The sequence below is a fragment of the Tinamus guttatus genome, unplaced genomic scaffold, assembly GCF_059628265.1.
Source record: "Tinamus guttatus ecotype Peru unplaced genomic scaffold, ASM5962826v1 Tinamus_guttatus_pri_ptg000033l, whole genome shotgun sequence".
NCBI lineage: Eukaryota > Metazoa > Chordata > Aves > Tinamiformes > Tinamidae > Tinamus > Tinamus guttatus.
In genome coordinates this window covers 6,580,359-6,596,899 of record NW_028288567.1, presented here as the reverse complement: position 1 = coordinate 6,596,899, position 16,541 = coordinate 6,580,359, and the positions used below count along the sequence as shown (strand labels likewise).

General features: G+C 45.4%; 1 protein-coding gene across 1 annotated transcript; it reads left to right on the top strand.

Moving 5' to 3' along the window:
- The first annotated feature begins 1,510 nt into the window (after positions 1-1,510).
- ACBD3 (acyl-CoA binding domain containing 3) lies at positions 1,511-15,547 on the top strand. Its single transcript, XM_010226545.2, has 8 exons — positions 1,511-1,830; positions 7,982-8,123; positions 9,271-9,411; positions 10,129-10,287; positions 11,219-11,393; positions 13,070-13,262; positions 14,088-14,372; positions 14,826-15,547. Exons 1-8 carry the CDS (start codon positions 1,584-1,586, stop codon positions 15,035-15,037), a joined length of 1,554 nt encoding a protein of 517 aa, XP_010224847.2. The 5' UTR covers positions 1,511-1,583; the 3' UTR covers positions 15,038-15,547.
- Positions 15,548-16,541: the final 994 nt, after the last annotated feature.

Genomic DNA, 16,541 nt, shown 5'->3' with positions numbered 1-16,541 from the left:
AAATGCTTCCTCATTCACAGGATTCTCAAGCAATTCATCGTGAGCACTAGAAATACAAGGTCAGGTCAAACAGGCCAGCGGCTCCCAGCAGGGCAAGGAGCTGGGAGCCAAGAGGGCCAGCACTGCCCTGGATGAGATTAATCCTGTAATGAAATATTTATGAAGCATCAAGTCCATAAACCAAGTGTGAAATGTGTCAGATGAAAACTTTAAAACACATAGGTTTTAACAGAAGATGAAATGATGTTAGATGAACTAACAAATCTTTAAGTGAAGCCGGATCTGATGCTAAAATGTCAGACTTGTAAAGCAGAGTGCATGCCTGTTATGAGGAGATAATCTTATCTGATCTGCTCTTGATTTGCTACAGGAGATAGCACTAAATAGTGCTGGGAAAAGTGCACCCTAGAAAGCTGCAACAGTGCAAGGAAGAAAAGGAAAGTATGTATGTTTGATCCTCAGTCCAAAAGATTTTAAAAAAAGAAAAAAGGCCAGGGAAGAAGCAAGAGAGGATTTTCCATCAGTTGTAAAACTTCTTTTAAAGCAGAGATGAATCATCATCTGAATCAAAGTCTGCCCCTGTCTGTACACATTTATAGTAAACAGTGTCCCGTAAGGCGTTCACTCTTTCAAGCAATACCAGCTGCAAATGAAGGGCTTTAAATAGAGCTTTGCAGCTCTTCTGCCTTTCATCCAAAGACTTCAAAGCACTTTGTAAATATCAGTGAATAAAAACCTCTTCAGCGTTCCTCAGAGACCAGCACATGGATATACTACCTTGAATGGCAGATAAACTCCACGTGGCTTCCTAGGACAGCCCAGGACATCAAGTAGTGAGACAAGGATGACGCCACGTGCCCCGGTGCTCCCTGGGGACGTGCAGAGCCGCTACTTCTTTGCATTGGCTCTGTAAAATACTCAGGAAGAAACTAGGCTCTCCGAGCACGCCTTGGGCACCTTGTTTCTGTGAGAAATGTGACCGAAAGCACCTGTGTGCCACCTCTTCTTGCCCGAAGCCTGATGGCAAGGATGGTTGGCGGTGGAAACCTCTTTGCTTGGCCAGGCACAGACCTGTACAGCCACATCTGTCCCTCTTCTCTCTCCTTGACAGCAGTGCCCTTGCAGATGGCATTTCACAGCACAAGGGAAAATTGCACGCCTAACTCTGGGGGAAATAACTGCCTCGTGCGCTCTTTCTTTCCCTGCCTCACTGCTCTCCTTTCTTGCCTCCCTTCCACGAGCTCGGAAGAGTGTTCGCTGAGTGATGAGGAGGGAGGCGAAAGGCTAGCGCAGAGCTGGAGCACAGCGCCATGTCGGGCACGGAGCAGCCGCAAAGCCGCCATTTCCTTCCACCGAGCGGCCCCGGGCAGCGGCTCCTCCACGCGCCCGCGCAGCCCCCGAGCGCGGCCGTTGGCGGGGCTCACCTGGGCGTGACTTAAGTGTCGTCTGTGGGCGGGGCCTCTGCGAGGGTGGAGCCTCCGCTCAAGGAGGGGGATAGCGGCGGCAGGGTGTGCCCGGAAGTTCCGGGTCGGAGGGAGCAGGAAGTCGGGACGTGGCCGCCACGGCGGAGCGGGAGGGCGGCCATGGCGGCAGCGGCGGCGCTGGGCTCGGAGCGGCTCGAGGTGGCGCTGGACGGGCTGGCGCTGGGCCCTGGCGTCGAGGAGAGGCCGCGGGACCCCGCGGAGGCGACGGGGCGGAGCCGAGGGGGACCCGGGCCGTCGGGCGAGGTGGAGGCCGGCGCGGAGGTGGCGGCAGCGACACTGAGCCCCGAGCGGCGCTGGGGTTTCGCACTCGAGGAACTCTACGGGCTGGCGCTGCGCTTTTTCAAAGGTGAGGCGGCTGCGCGGCCTGGGGAAGGAGGGAAATGAGGAAAAACGAGGGGGGAAGGAGGAAAAACGGGGCGCGGGGCGCTGCAGGCCGTGCTCACGAGGAGCCTGGCCCTTGTGGGAGCGCTGAGAAGGCTCCCGGTGCCTCGGGAAGCGCCTTCCCACAGCGCTGCTGGGCTCGGTATCGCTACGGCCTCTTCCTGTGCCAGGTGCAGCTGCCCCCGCCTGTCATTCTGGGGAGCGATGGGGCTTGTCTTGCTGTCGCTGTTCTGGAAAACGAGCCCGAAGCCTCCCTGTCCGCGGGGGTCTCAGTGGGGCTTCCCAGGTTGCAGTCTGAAACCACCCGGTGCCTCTGCAAGAGGAAATCCTGTGTGTCTTTCTGACTTGGGTGTAAGTTACTACAGAAAGAGGTGTTACCAGTGCTCCACATTCCTCTCCGTTTGGACGATGGCAAATCAGTGAAGCTGTTACTTGTCCCTAGGCTCCTAGTTTATGTTTGTATTGCCTTAGCTATCTCAGTAGTCTTCCTTCCAATTTCAAGGTGTTTCACTTTACTGCTGTTCCCTTGAGTCATCAGCAGTTTCTTTTAATTCATGGTTTCTCGTAATAGTATTTTCCGCTTTGTACCATATCAGGCTTTCCAAGTGCAGCAAATGGTTCCTCCAGGCCCATGGCTAGATGCAGTAAAAATCTCATGGAATTGTTGATTTTTCACTCGCAGTTTTTATCAAGTGCGATATAACAAGCAGGTTTTTATTTATAGACATGATGCTGAGTTACTGCAGACTCCAGGTTCTGTGAGCTTGTTCTATATCTGGGGGGCTCTGAAAGAGCAAGTCTTGTTTCCAAATGGTTTTAATACATTTGCTGTCAAAAGCGGGAGCAGGCATGCTTGTTGTGCAGTCTTGTAGATGCTGAGGAATAAACACGAATCCCTCTTTTACCTCAGGAAGCAATACTTCAGGGATCTGAAGGTTGAGGCATGTTAGTAGGTAAATGCTGAAACAAATGCCTGATTTTGATCACTTTTCCAAAATCTATATTAATTTGTAAGTGAGGAAATCTTCGAAAAACTTTTATCAAGTAGTTGTAAGAAATAGAAAGTGCTTTAAGACCCACGTGCCTAGCATGAAACACGAGATTGAGGGCAGCGCTCGTTTAGGGGAATGATGGTATCTGGATTAGCTGTGGTTGTGGGTATGGAAAGAGTTTGAAGTGTGATACTAAAGACCTCAAAGGAGGAGCAGTGATAACTAGTGAAGCAGCTTCCTTTAGGCCGCTGTGGGTAGAGAGAGTTACCTAGATGTGGCTCCTCATGTACCTCCTTCCAGGGAAAGCTTAATTCTATCAAAATGCTATTGCAGTGACTGCAATATGCCCTGTGGTGGTGTATTGCGTGCACCAGCACAGGTACATAAACACAGCAGTGGGACCGGAGCGGGGTTAAAGGGGCTCAAAAGCTGCGTGATTCTGTCTGCAGTGAAGGTTTGACTCGGGGTCATTTCAACCACCAGACCTCAGGCCATGCAGAAAGCATGCTGGAGTTTCCAGTGTCTGCAATGATTTGGGGAGAAGGCTTTTCAGAACAGCAGAGGCATAGAAATGAGAGATCATTAATAATGTCCCAGTGCACTTCTGCCTAGTTCAAAATGAGTAGCCTTCTGGCTTTCATTTAAAAAACAAAACCCTCTTCCATTGTATTAGTCAGGCCTGCAGGAGGAAAGCCCTGCTAATACAGGGATGCTGCTGAAGTAGGGAGGTTTCTGTGTCCAGGGTCTTCTGACTGCTTGTGCCCTGGGGCTGCTGCCTGGCGGAAGTGCCTTGGCTGCAGCTCCTGTGCTTGCTGAACTGGCGTGAGCTGCTTCAGTGAAGGGAATGCACTGAGGTTTAAGCTGTGCCCTGCAGTAGAAGGGGTGGCCAGTGTAGTGATCCAGCAAACCTCTGCAAGAATCAGCTCTGTCTTACAATTTGCTTGGAATCTATTTTATACTCCGTCTTTCATAGTCAGCACTTGAATTCAGGGACTGTTGTATAAAGTGATTTGCAGCGCAGCATGTCTGGACAGGCATATCATAACCATATCATTTTACTGTCTGAAAGCTCACCTAGTATCCCTCCCCCAAAACTCTGATTTTGTTCGACTGCTCCAAGTTATTTTCTATTAAGCCAGCAAGAAGGTCTCATGAACCTTAGCAACACATCATTCCAAATTTGTTTATCTTCGTCTCTTCTATAGTGTGCTAATTTGATAGCATGGTTGTAATTAGTTAAGTAGAATTCTGTTTTCAAGGATCTGTAAGGGGATGTCTAGTGGGAACTGCAGGCAGTGATTCAGTTCTCACATTTCTCGGTTTTGAGCTCGCTCATTAAAACCTTGCAAGTGAATAGCGTTAACGTGTGTGACTTTGGCGTTTAATAGCAATGAGTGGCAAGTAATGCTGCAAACTGGTTTCCGTTTCTCTCTGGACAACTTGGACTGGCTGCAGTCCCCAGGGACCTGGCTGTTTGGAGTGGGTGTGGCAGGTGAAGTTGGAGTGGATGTTGCTACATATTGTGCTATGGATCTTACAGAGGTAAAAATCCTGAAGTTACAGAGAGGTACTGATACCTCGTGTGGCACACTTTTCCTCAGCTTGTTGTTAAACTCCTTTGAGTCTGGACTCCTGGATTTATGCCACATGCTGGAGAGTTACCTCGCTGCCTGCTTTCTAACACTAGGTTATTGGAGCAGCCTCATCTCAACTGTATCTGTATGCAGTGGCAAGAGTGAGCCTCAAGCCTGCTACCCGTACTGCAAGTAAGGCTGATTGTGGTTTGTGTTGATTCCATTAAATACTTGAGAGAAACATTCTCAGCAGATCTCCTGTTAGCATCTAAGTGACAGCTGCCAAGGAGAGCTGTGCTTCAAATGGGTAAAATTGATTGTGCAGGGACTCTCATTTGAGCTGTGACCGTGCAAGGGCTTTCATAGCACGTGGCAAAGCTCTGAGCACGCAGCGAGTGGGAAGCAGCCTGTTTCCCTGCACCTTGGTAACCTGCTCGTGTCATCAGTGAGGTACGTGTGTACGGACAGTTGTAGTAAACTGCCTAAAGCAGCAGAGCCTGCCTCCCTGCAGCCTTAATCACTACCTGAGCTTGCCTGCTCTGTTCTGCTCTGGCTGCTGTGTAAAGGGTAGCGCTTGCGATTTGAGAAACTGCCATCTCCAGTGAGGGGTGCTTTGAAGGCGTGTCCAGAGGAAATATCCCAAGGGTTTGCAAGAAAACCAAGCCGCTCCCCAGAGGGACGCCTGCTTGCTTGGGAGTACTGTGGAGTTGCTGGACCATTACTTTGTGCATCCTCTAGATTACCCTAATTTGTTCCTTAAAGCTGTTTCACGTTCTTCAGCTTCCTGTCAGCTGTGCTTTAAAATCAAATAAGCTATCCAGGTTAGTAGGTGCTTGAAAGATGCATTCATGGATACCTCATAAATTCAGCACTTCTGCTTGCCTAGGCTCACTAATGTTTGATCTGGGCATAGTTAACTCTGCAGATGGCTTCAGCTGCCCTAGTTCAGTTTAACGGCAGCATTCCCACATCTGAGGTAATTGCACAGCACAGTTCATCCTGAAGAATTCGACTGAAAATAGCTAGTATACAACTTCTCCCTTGACTGCCTTTAAATACTTTGCTGAGAGCTTCCTTCTAATCTGCATTATGCACAAGTCACTGGATGTCTGCCTGCCTCTTATCTGTTTTCTTCCTGTTCTGCTCTTTCTTTCCTCTGGTTTGGTTTTAAGGAAATGCAGACCTACTGCTTTTAGCTGCTGAGGGAGACTTTTTTTTTTCCCCTTAAGCTCTTTTCCAAAATGGGTCCAAACCCTTAGTTGTTAGCTGTTTGCTGCACTACACCAGCTGAGTTTGACAAACAGCTGTAGCATTGCAGGTTGCACAAGGTAAACTATGCCATAGTGACCATCTTGAGAAGGGTACTTCACTACATAGCAAAATATTGGTGTAGCACAAGGGTTGGTCAAGTTGTTCTCGAGCACTGCAGTCCAGAATGCTAAGTGCATTGTTAAAGCACGTGTGCTGTTCGCTGGGTACCAGGCACTCCTGTTAGCCCCAATAAGCAAGTCCTGGGTTAAATGTGAGTGTGAAGAAACGGGAAAAGCCAGAGAAGTATTAGGGGGGCTGGAAGCAGGAGCCCTGGGGCATGGGCACAGAGCTTCTCAAGTTGCTGTGATTGCAGCAAGTGCTGTATCCTCAAGGATGGGCCTGCAGTGCCTGAGATTGACGTTGTCTCAGGGCTCATGGATGGTTGAGGGTGGAGAAAATGTCTGGAGATCCCCTAGTCCAACCCCCTGCCCAAAGCAGGCTCAGTGGAAGCAGGTTGCTCAAGTGGGTTTGATTTCAAATCCCTCCAAGGATGGAGATTCCACAGTCTGTACAACTTCTTTTCCAGTGTTTGACCACTCTCACAAAAAAAAAAAGGAGGGGAAGAAAGAAAAAAAAAAAAAAAGCCCTTTTGTAAGTAACTTGAATTTCCTGTGTTTCAACTCATACCCAGTGCGTCTCATTCTTGCCCTAGATACAGACTCTTCTTGATAGTATCTGTCCTTACATTCCCCTTCTTTCCCCATCAGGGATATTTAGAAAATGAAGTTATTGGGGACAAAAGGCTCTTGCAGCAGGAGTAGATGTTGGTTCTGTGCTCCTGTGATGCTGGGAAAAGAGCAAATACCTGGGATTCTGAAGAATTCTGAAGTAGCTAATAGATAAGTAAGTGTTTACCTGCCAAATTCTCTGATTCTGGCTTCACAACTCCTGGCATGTGTGTAGTGAGTGACTCCTTGTGAGGATTTAACTGATTAAGTCCGGTAATGCCCTCAGTTTATTCTGTCAGAAATCAGCTCCTTGCTGTGACCTGCAGGCACTTTTCCCTGTGGGCCCCTGTCTGATTCTCAATTTCAGAAGTATCTGGTCTGCATTTCTCAATAAGTCACAATAAATGTTTTATTTCTTTTCCCCATTAATAATTCTGGCACCCTTCAGCTGAAAAAAAACATAAGCTGCTAAGTGTCCACCCTGAAGTTCGAGTATGAATTGGACCACTTGGTTTGGGTCTCAAAACTACTTACTCTGAAGTGACCTTAGCTGCAGACTCACACAGCCCTGCCGTGATTCATGGCTGTGTGCAGGGTACTGCGAAGCGCAGTCCAATGAACACAGGTTGTTTGCCTCCAGTAAGAGCTTCCTCATTTCCATCCTTCCAAAAAGCGAGGTTGCTTATTCGGTTTCTTCTTCAAGAAGAAGGTGGCTTTGTTTTTTAAATAAACACTGTAATTATTGACACCTTTCTTTGGTTTGTTTTAATGGTTTGGTAAGTGTGTTGAGGTAAGTCCTAGTTGACTAATGTGTTAACTAATGCATTTAAAATGATGCATTTCCTTGCCAGTAAATCCACTGATGTGACCTAACTAGGACTGCTTTAGGAGGCTGTGGTGTGGAGCTGCTGGAACTTGGGTATGCCTTTGCTTTTTATTCTGCCTGTCTCTTAGGGCCAAAGCTCTCTTTGCAGAGGAGCATTGGTACAGATTGAGTCACCTCATGAGGGATTATTCCAGCTGCCTTGGCAAAATGCAGTAATCAAATCCCTGCAAGTAGAATTTCACTTTGATTCTAACTATGCTCTTTCTTGCCATTAACTTCATATTTACGCAGTTGCCTGATGTGAAGAGCATCATGCAACATGAGGAAAGCAATCTGAATGTTACCATATCTGTCTTCATGGGAAATCCTTCCGGCTTATCTTACAGTAGACTTGCCAGACACATTTGAGTTCGAGTTCAGAAGCTTTTTAAATATTTCAGAGGTATAGATTTGCATGGTATGACATTCATCTAATTATCATAAATATTTATGCCATATCCTGCTATCTGTTGGTTCTAGGTGGTATGAACGAGCTGCCAAAGCTTGAAGCGTTTTAAGTTAGCTGTGTTTCTTCTGGACAAATCTGTATTTGAATAAAACTGAAATTGTCTAACCTTTTATGACTTGTGTCTCTTGATTATGTTTTTACAGAGAGGATCATAGCAGCAGTTATACAGAGCACTTGCTGTGCCCTTAATTCCTTAATCATAAGAATGAAATTTTCTTTTTTTTCCCCTCTCTATAGAAAAAGATGGCAAAGCCTTTCATCCAACATATGAAGAAAAACTCAAACTTGTGGCGCTGCACAAGCAGGTTCTGCTAGGACCTTACAATCCTGACACTTGCCCTGAAGTTGGATTCTTTGATGTGCTGGGCAATGATAGAAGGTAAAATACAAGGATGTTGCACTCATTGATCTTAACTCTGCTTGTTGTCTTAGGCCAATGTCCTTTGGACATTGAGCAGTAGTAACACAGATGGGTGGGCTGCCTCAGTAGGTGTATGGTAGTGGGAAGTGAGGGGGGGCCTCTTCCAGTGTGTCTTAATCTTGAGCTGCAGTACAGTAACGGAACTAGCAGAAGAACATTTGGGTTGTAACTTAGCTGAAGCACGTTAGGAAAAGTGCCTGTGCTGACTCTCTGGTCTCTCATGGCAGCTGAAGACTTAATTAGGTTGCGTTAAAGTGCAAGCCCATGTTTCCTGCTTTTAACTCTGCTTTGCATTGGAGTTACTGTTGGTAAAAGCCTTGGCCTGTTGTAGAAGTGTTTGCCACAGCCTCTCTGTAAGTACCAAGGGTGGCTTCTGAAATCAATTTCCCACTGGAATCAGACCCTGAGTAAATTCTTGCAAAACGAGGGCAGCCTCAGGCATGTCTTCTGTATTCCGTTCAGTTCAAGCTAGAATTTTTTTTCTCATGTTTCTTGATGCTTTTTCTGTTGGGAAAAACAATGTGCAGCACAGCATAAGCATCTTGAAGCTGGTCTCTATTTTATTTTTTTCCAAAGTGGATTTAGCTAGTGGCCTGAAGTCCAGTTTCTAAAGTGCTCTTCAGAAGACCAACTGGTTGCATTTGGCTAACTCGAGCCCTGTAATTGATGAACAAACCTGGAACAACCATCAGGGAAATGTTATACATTTTCTTCTATAGACTAGGGTGAAAGAGGACCCAAGAATATTTTGGATTCATTTGCCAGTTCATTTATATTTTGGAAGCTGTAGAAAGCAGTGTAGAAATCTGAGTAAGCCTGATGATGGCTTGTATTAGATGTTCTATAAGCATTCTGAAATGTCTGTCTGAAATTCCTTCTGGTGCAGGCAGGAGAGAGCAACAAGATCTACAAGTTTAAGGTCTCACATCAAATGGGTAAAAGTTACTGGTTCTCTGATGCAGCATATGATGTAGTTGGGTCTCTGGTCCCGGCTTTGTCCCTCCCCATCCCCTTGTGCTGGAATGGGAGTTTGCTACTGGCTTGAAGAGAATGGAGTCCTCTTTCTCAGCTGATGAAGTCCATGATTTCTTTCTCCTTCTCTCAGGAAGGAATGGGCTGCCCTTGGAAACATGTCAAAGCAAGAAGCTATGACAGAATTTGTTAAGCTCCTAAATAGGTGCTGCCACTTGTTCTCTACGTATGTCACTTCACATAAGATAGAGAAAGAAGAACAAGAAAAGAAAAGGTAATCTTTGAATTTCTTGGTGTAGGGGAGTGAAGAATTATACTGAGTGTATAATTCTTGACCTGCAGACAGTGCCATGGCCAACTTGAGTTGAAGCCTAAGAGAAGAGAGATGCTTTGAGTTCAGATGGCTGTGGTTCCATTTGCACTGCTTAGGCCTTCTTGTCTGTAATGAATGCTTCTGAAGTGAAGACTTACCTGGAATACCTCAAGGGAACTTTATTTTAATAGTACAGTAGTTTGTTCTCGAACATACACTTCACACAATTCTCCATGTTATATGAATTGACTAAATAGCCACGTGAAATCACCGGGTTTTAAAAACTTATTTTTGGAGTTAGCCATTTAAAAAAGGCTATCTTGTACCATCTTTTACACATTATTAAATAACACTTGGAATCAATGTCTGCGTTTTGAAACCTGACAAGAGCTTAAGATTTCAAGACTCCTTATTTTCCTGTGTTGTCTGCTACTGGTAATATAGTAATAAGTTAGAATGAACATTAAATTATAATACGCAATTTATGCTTGCTATTGCTCAGTGCAGTAAAACCAAGCAGTGATGGATTTACTTGTGTGCAGAGTTGAAGTGGAAGATGATATGAAACAGAGCCTTACTGGGTGGATGAAAGGCAGGTTACAGCCTGTTGAAAAGAACTGATGAACTGATCCTAGGCTCATAGGAATGCTGAGGTAGCTCATTGGGTGCATTTTGCAGAAGAGAAGAGGAAGAACGAAGGCGGCGCGAAGAGGAGGAGCGGGAGCGTTTACAAAAAGAAGAGGAAAAACGCAGACGGGAGGAAGAGGAGAGGCTGAGAAGAGAAGAAGAAGAGAGGAGGAGAATAGAGGAGGAGCGGCTTCGGATGGAACAACAGAAGTGAGTAGCTCAAACGAGACATCAAAGAAAACTGTCTTGCGTATGAGACAGTTGTCTCCAATCCTGTTTTTTGAATGCAAAACCTCATATAGCTGTAGTTCCTTTTTTCCATGCAAGGGCTGTTTTTGCTAACTCAAGAGCCTTAACACTGTCTCCTTCAAGGTGATCCCTTCTTAGAAAATGTAAAGTGTCTACAGATCTCATTTGAGATGGTTTTGACCCTTGAGTGGTTACTGGCTCTTAGCATTTTTTTCTAAAAGGAGTTCAGAATTTACTTTCAGTTTCTAGCCTCTGTCAATCTAGTTAGTTAGAATGGATAGCTCTGGTTCTGTTTTGTTGTCCTCATACATATCCACATGCTCAAAGCATGGATCTGGAATTAGCACTTAGCACCTATTGCCTTCTTAAACCTCCTGACCTGTAGGTAACACCATAGTAAAAATAACCTTGCGGGAAAGATCCTGTGTTTGCTATGTAGTGATTTTGGAGAGGGAGCAAGTAACTAATCTGCAAGCCTTGCTGCTTTGTTTATTTAACATGGTGAAGGCCAGAGAAGTGTGAAATGGCAACATAAATAAATAGGCAACATGATCAAAGTTGTGCAGTCCTAAACAATAGGAAATGGGGTATGCCTTGAAATGCAGATTTTTGTAATGTGATAAGCAGTCATATAATTGGCTGTGGGAGGTTACAGAGGTCAAGAATTTAGGCAGAAAAGGGACTGGGGTGTGCATGTAAAGCCATGTGTCGGTCTTCAGAATGGTTACAGTTGGAGAGGTAAACATTTAGCTAAAAATGTTGCTTGCTAGAGGGTGAGTTTTGGGGCAGGGAGAAATTTACCTGCTTTGTACAAGGAGGAGTCTTTGAGGTAGAGGGATTCCCCTGCAGCCTGGGCTGCCTGTGACCGCCTCCTGCTGTGCCGCCTGCACAGGCAGCAGATCATGGCAGCGCTCAACTCGCAGACGGCTGTCCAGTTCCAGCAGTACGCGGCCCAGCAGTACCCGGGCAACTACGAGCAGCAGCAGATCCTCATCCGGCAGCTCCAGGAGCAGCACTACCAGCAGTACATGCAGCAGTTGTATCAAGTCCAGCTTGCACAGCAGCAGGTAGGACTGACACCTGAGGAACTTCGGCTGTGTTCAGCACCCCCAGGCTGACTTTGGGAGGTGTTAACTTGTCTATTCCCATCCACCTTGAAAAGAGAATTGTTGCAAGGAGAGGCAGAAAGTATGACTAATGACTGAATACTCAAATCCCTTTATTAATCTCTTCCAGTAGATTTCTGAAGCATATGTTAATCCAGAGTACTCTTAAATAGCATTTACTAATCACTCCATTTGTTAAAATTCTTGGAAGCCAAATACCAGGCTCTCTGCTGTGGTATCTGTGTGCACCTAATTGAATGGATGCAGGTACCAGTGCACTGAGCACAGACATAAACCAACCGCTTCAAGTGGCTCTCCATACATATATCCCATCTTTGTATCCCATTCAAAAGGTGTCGGCAGCAGTGTGTGCCTTGGCTGGGAGGGTAAGTGTTTGTATCACCAGCAGCAACAGGTGGCAGTACTTTTGAGCAATGATTCTGTGTCTGAGCTTGACCATTTATGGCCACTTTGTTCAGGGGGATCTTGCATCTCTGGTGGATGTGCTTCATTCAGATCTCCAACTACTTTAAAGTTCAAAGATACCCCCATAAGTGTCTCAACAGATGGCAAAACAAACTTGATGTCTAGCATCTGACTTGTGTGGAGGACCTGATTCTGAGATGGCCTCTGTCTGCCCATCTGAGATCTACTATTCTTCACTAAAGGCTTAAAATTCAGTAACTCGGGCACTTGCAGTATATGTTAGTGCTGTTCTGTCCTAGTTGCTTCTGGATCAAATTTTGATACAATTTTACAAAGTTGGTCAGGTTTGAAATAGCACTAACTATATTGTTCTTTTACTCTCTTAGAATATCTACATTGCATTCATTCATCAAAACAGTGTGCTTATTAGCTTGTTCTTTAAAGAACAATATTATCAATTACACCTGCCCTATCCCAGCAAAAACCGCATCTGTAATCTTCTCTTACTGATACATGAAGGAAAAATAAGCCTTGAAGCTAAAGGGATCAGGCCTCCTGCCTAAATCCAAAGGAATGTATGTTACCTGGTTTAATCTTATCTTGGGTATGTCTAATCCTTTGCAGAGGGGCAGCATAATGAGTGCTGTCTAAAGAGTTTCCATGTGCGTAAGTCATCTTCTCATGGAACACCTTTGTGCTTTAATGCTTTCCCCAGCTTCCTTGCAGTCCTTCTGGTTCTTATGTTGCCTGCATTCAAATTAACTGCCCTGCTGGGGCTCTGTGGATTTGAGAGCCCTTTTGAGTAAGTTAACCCACCAATTGGCAAAATACTTAAGACTTTATTTTTTTAAGCTGGATGATCCCAGACCAGAACACTTTCAACCCTCAAGTAAAAAACAACCAAGAAATCACTGCTCTTGTTCTTAAAATAAGTGCTATAGGACATGCTGGAATGGCCAGCGCTCATAATGAAGTGTAACAGCTTGCTGTGCATGCTCTAGTTAACTTTGAAGTTGAGTCTTCCAGTTCAGGTTGCATCCAGCAGGCTGGAACAGACTGGTTAGACTCCTGTAGTACTGAGCACGTGTAATTCTACATAGTAACTGATAGAGTGGAGGGGAGATTTTTTTTCTTTAATTGCCGTTATGCCCTTTGATAGATAGATGTCTCAGGACTGCTGTGTTTACCTGATTTGATTTCTCTCCTTTTAGGCAGCCTTACAGAAGCAGCAGGAGGCAGTAGTGGCAGCAACAGGGACACCTCCGACTACTGCGATGATGGTGAATGCACCTGCCCCAGGGGACATCCCATCCATTAATGGACAGGCCAGTGCCCATACAGACAGCTCTGAAAAAGAGCTGGATCCAGAGGCTTTGGAAGAAGCATTGGAGAATGGACCAAAAGGTAAGATGAGCTAGATTCCTTAGTAAATAACCTCAATGACACTTTGTTTGTTTGTTTGTTTTTTAAGGACATAGATGATATATCTGTGATCACTGTGGCTCTTCACTTAGCTTTGGTGGGCTGTACCTAAGCTTGGTTCCTGGGTCTGGTTTCTCTGGAGGCAAAATATATTGCACAGAAAATCCAGCTTTTGTGGAGAAGAAAGATGAGGCAGTGAAAGCATTTTGCCCATACAGTGGGATGGGATAGGGAATCCCATAGATAAGGATGAGATCTCAAACTTCCTCTAGCTCTTAGTTGAGCTGTGAAAGTGGTAACAGGAAAAGCAGCCTCACAGCAGCTTTCTCATCACTGTTATCTGTGGATGCCTCTCCTTACTTTGATCCAGAATAGTTAGCCCTCTAAAGACCTGCTTAGATCCGAGTAAGGAACCAATGCTAGTGTGGTCCCTAGGTCTAACTAGATTGGCTGGTACTTGGCAATTTCTAACAAGTTCTTACCTTCTGGTTCTATTGCATTTATACATCCTTTTGCAGAGAGGCTTTGTGTAATGTGGCCCCAGTGCCACTAGCAGTACCTCTGTCTTAAGTCCTTTTTGCATGAGCACTGGTAGTGTAAATGTGGTGACTGGGTGAACTGGTGGGGTTTCAGTGGGCACTGGTATATCCAATCTTGCACTGCATTTCAGATGAGTTTGAGCCCTGTCAAAGATGCTTTTTGTCAGTAGGAAAAGATAACAGCCTAAAGTGAGCTAAAAGCACAAATGAGCTTATGGATCAATAACTGAGGCAAACTCTTAACTGGAATGTTTTCCCTCTCCTCTAGATTCAGTTCCAGTGATAGCTGCTCCATCGATGTGGACCCGACCCCAGATAAAAGACTTCAAGGAAAAAATCCGACAGGATGCAGACTCTGTGATCACCGTGGGCCGAGGAGAAGTGGTTACAGTCAGAGTACCCACCCACGAAGAGGGGTCGTACCTCTTTTGGGAGTTTGCTACAGACAATTATGACATTGGTTTTGGGGTGTATTTTGAATGGACAGACTCGCCTAACACTGCGGTCAGTGTGCATGTCAGTGAATCCAGTGATGATGAGGATGAAGAAGAAGGTAAAGATGCTTGTTTTTATGAATTTTCAGTCAAGCTGTGGAGTGGATTAATTAAAACTGGGTTCCTGGCATCTCTGAAAAATGGCTCAGATATAGTGGGGAGAGAAGGAGGGCTGTTTTAATATTAAGTGGTAAAATTCATCATAAAGCAGTGTACGGAGTGAGCCAGAGTGCAGTTTTACAAGGGCAAAGGGATAGAGTGCTACCTTGGAAGGGTAGGAGTGCGCTTCCTTTGTACAGCAGTGCAGTAAAATGCAGGAGCCTGTGCTTGTTGCTGCTCCTGGCTTTTGAATTCTTTGCCTTGTGCCTCTGAGATCATCTTTCCTACTCCCCCCCAAGTCTCACTTCTAAACTAACAAAGTTGACTACAGGTCAGGACTCAATTTTAACATCTGACTTTCACGTGTAATATATGTACCTCTGTTTAACTCTCTATTTTTTTTTCCCTTGCAGAAAATACCAGCAGTGAAGAAAAAGCCAAAAAGAGCGCCAACAAGCCTCAGCTAGATGAAATTGTGCCTGTGTACAGACGAGACTGTCACGAAGAAGTGTATGCTGGCAGCCACCAGTACCCAGGGAGAGGAGTTTATCTCTTGAAATTTGACAACTCCTACTCTCTATGGAGGTCAAAAACAGTTTACTACAGAGTTTATTACACTAGATAAAGGTGTGGCTGTGCCTGATGCTGGGCTCTGCAGAAGATGTCATTTTATTTGGGATTTTCTTCAAGCATAATGGATCCTCTTGAGTCTGTGTTTTATCCTGTCTGTATCTGTACGGTTTGTGTGAACTTTTAACAAGTAGACACTGGGATCTTCCTGCTCCATGACACTGATGCATATTGCATTGGGCTTAACACAGGATCTCCCTAGGCTGTTTGCGTGCTGCATTAACCGGTGGCAGTCACTGACTCCGGTGCTAAAGTCACACTAGTTGCATCTGTAAAGCCTCGTGTACACGGGGGAGGGAATTGCTGGTTCACTGGCTGGGTGGCCTGATGTTTCCACACCTGGATGCTTTGAATAACTTGTTTACAGTTAATTTAAAGGTCCCATCAATAACTGGTAGATTTGGATGCAGTTTGCTGTGTAGCAAGTTTCTCTTAACTGTAATTGAATGTCAGATTTTTACACCATTAAAACTTGAAACTTTAAGTTGATGCGGTTTAGAAACAAGTTGTCTCACTTCTGTCCTCCATGAAGAAAAACCTTCAGTTCCTTGAACTAGTGCAGTGACTGAGATGAACAGAGCACCAAAAGTATGGTGAATAACCTTACTTCTGAAGATGTAAACTGAACAATTAAAAGTGTATGTAACAAGTAGAACCTTAATCACTCTGCCCTGCTGCTAACCATAGCATTAAAATATATATATATCTTTTTTGGAAGGAATTGAATTTGAACCAGGGCACTTCATTCCTTTTTTTTTTTTTTTTTTTAAATGGAGTAGATGTTAAAACTGAAATGGGTTTTCTGCACAGCTTCCCTGTGTGTCTGTTTTTGTAAGCCTGAGTGGACACAGTGTGCACCTGAAGACTAGTAAGTCACTTTGGTAAAGTGTAGGAATTAATGCTGCACTAATTATGGAAATCGCTGCCAGTGTGTTTTAGGCTGCAGTGGTAGTTCTGCAGTGCAGACTCTCTGCCTCAATCTTCTACTTTTGGCAGAAATACATCTAATAATGCAGCCCTAACTCACAGTTTCATAGGGATGGGTGGGGCATCTTCGTGTGTTTTGTGCAGGGGCAAAATGCAGGTGGTTGCCTGGCTCGGAGGCGCAGGAGCAAGCACCCTGCGCCTGAGGGGTGCCCATTGCAGGAATGAGTTGTGCAGGTGCTCTGTGTGGGAGAGGGAATGGCAGTCACTTGGGATGTGCGTGGGGGCTCTGGCAGTGGGATTTCTATTGATCTGCTGCAGTATGGGCAGGTCCCCAGCACTGGGGCACCTGTGGGAGTGCTGGGTTTGTACATACAGGATACTTCAGGGTCCTTATCCTCATCCCAGCTGTGGGGATGCTTCTCCTGGAGCACTTAACCTGTTGTCTTGCGTTGGGTTCAGCACCACCCTGCCAGCCTAGAGCTACGTAGTGCTGCTTTGTCCAGAAAACACTGTACAATGTTCTGCTCTTGTGTACATACGGTATATAAACCATGAATTTAGGAAGTACCTTG

Coding starts and splice junctions, on each gene's coding strand:
- ACBD3 (XM_010226545.2), top strand. CDS start 1,584: ATGGCGGCAGCGGCGGCGCTGGGCTCGGAGCGGCTCGAGGTGGCGCTG. Junction 8,124..9,270: donor GTGCTGGGCAATGATAGAAG/GTAAAATACAAG, acceptor TCCTTCTCTCAG/GAAGGAATGGGCTGCCCTTG. Junction 11,394..13,069: donor TCCAGCTTGCACAGCAGCAG/GTAGGACTGACA, acceptor CTCTCCTTTTAG/GCAGCCTTACAGAAGCAGCA.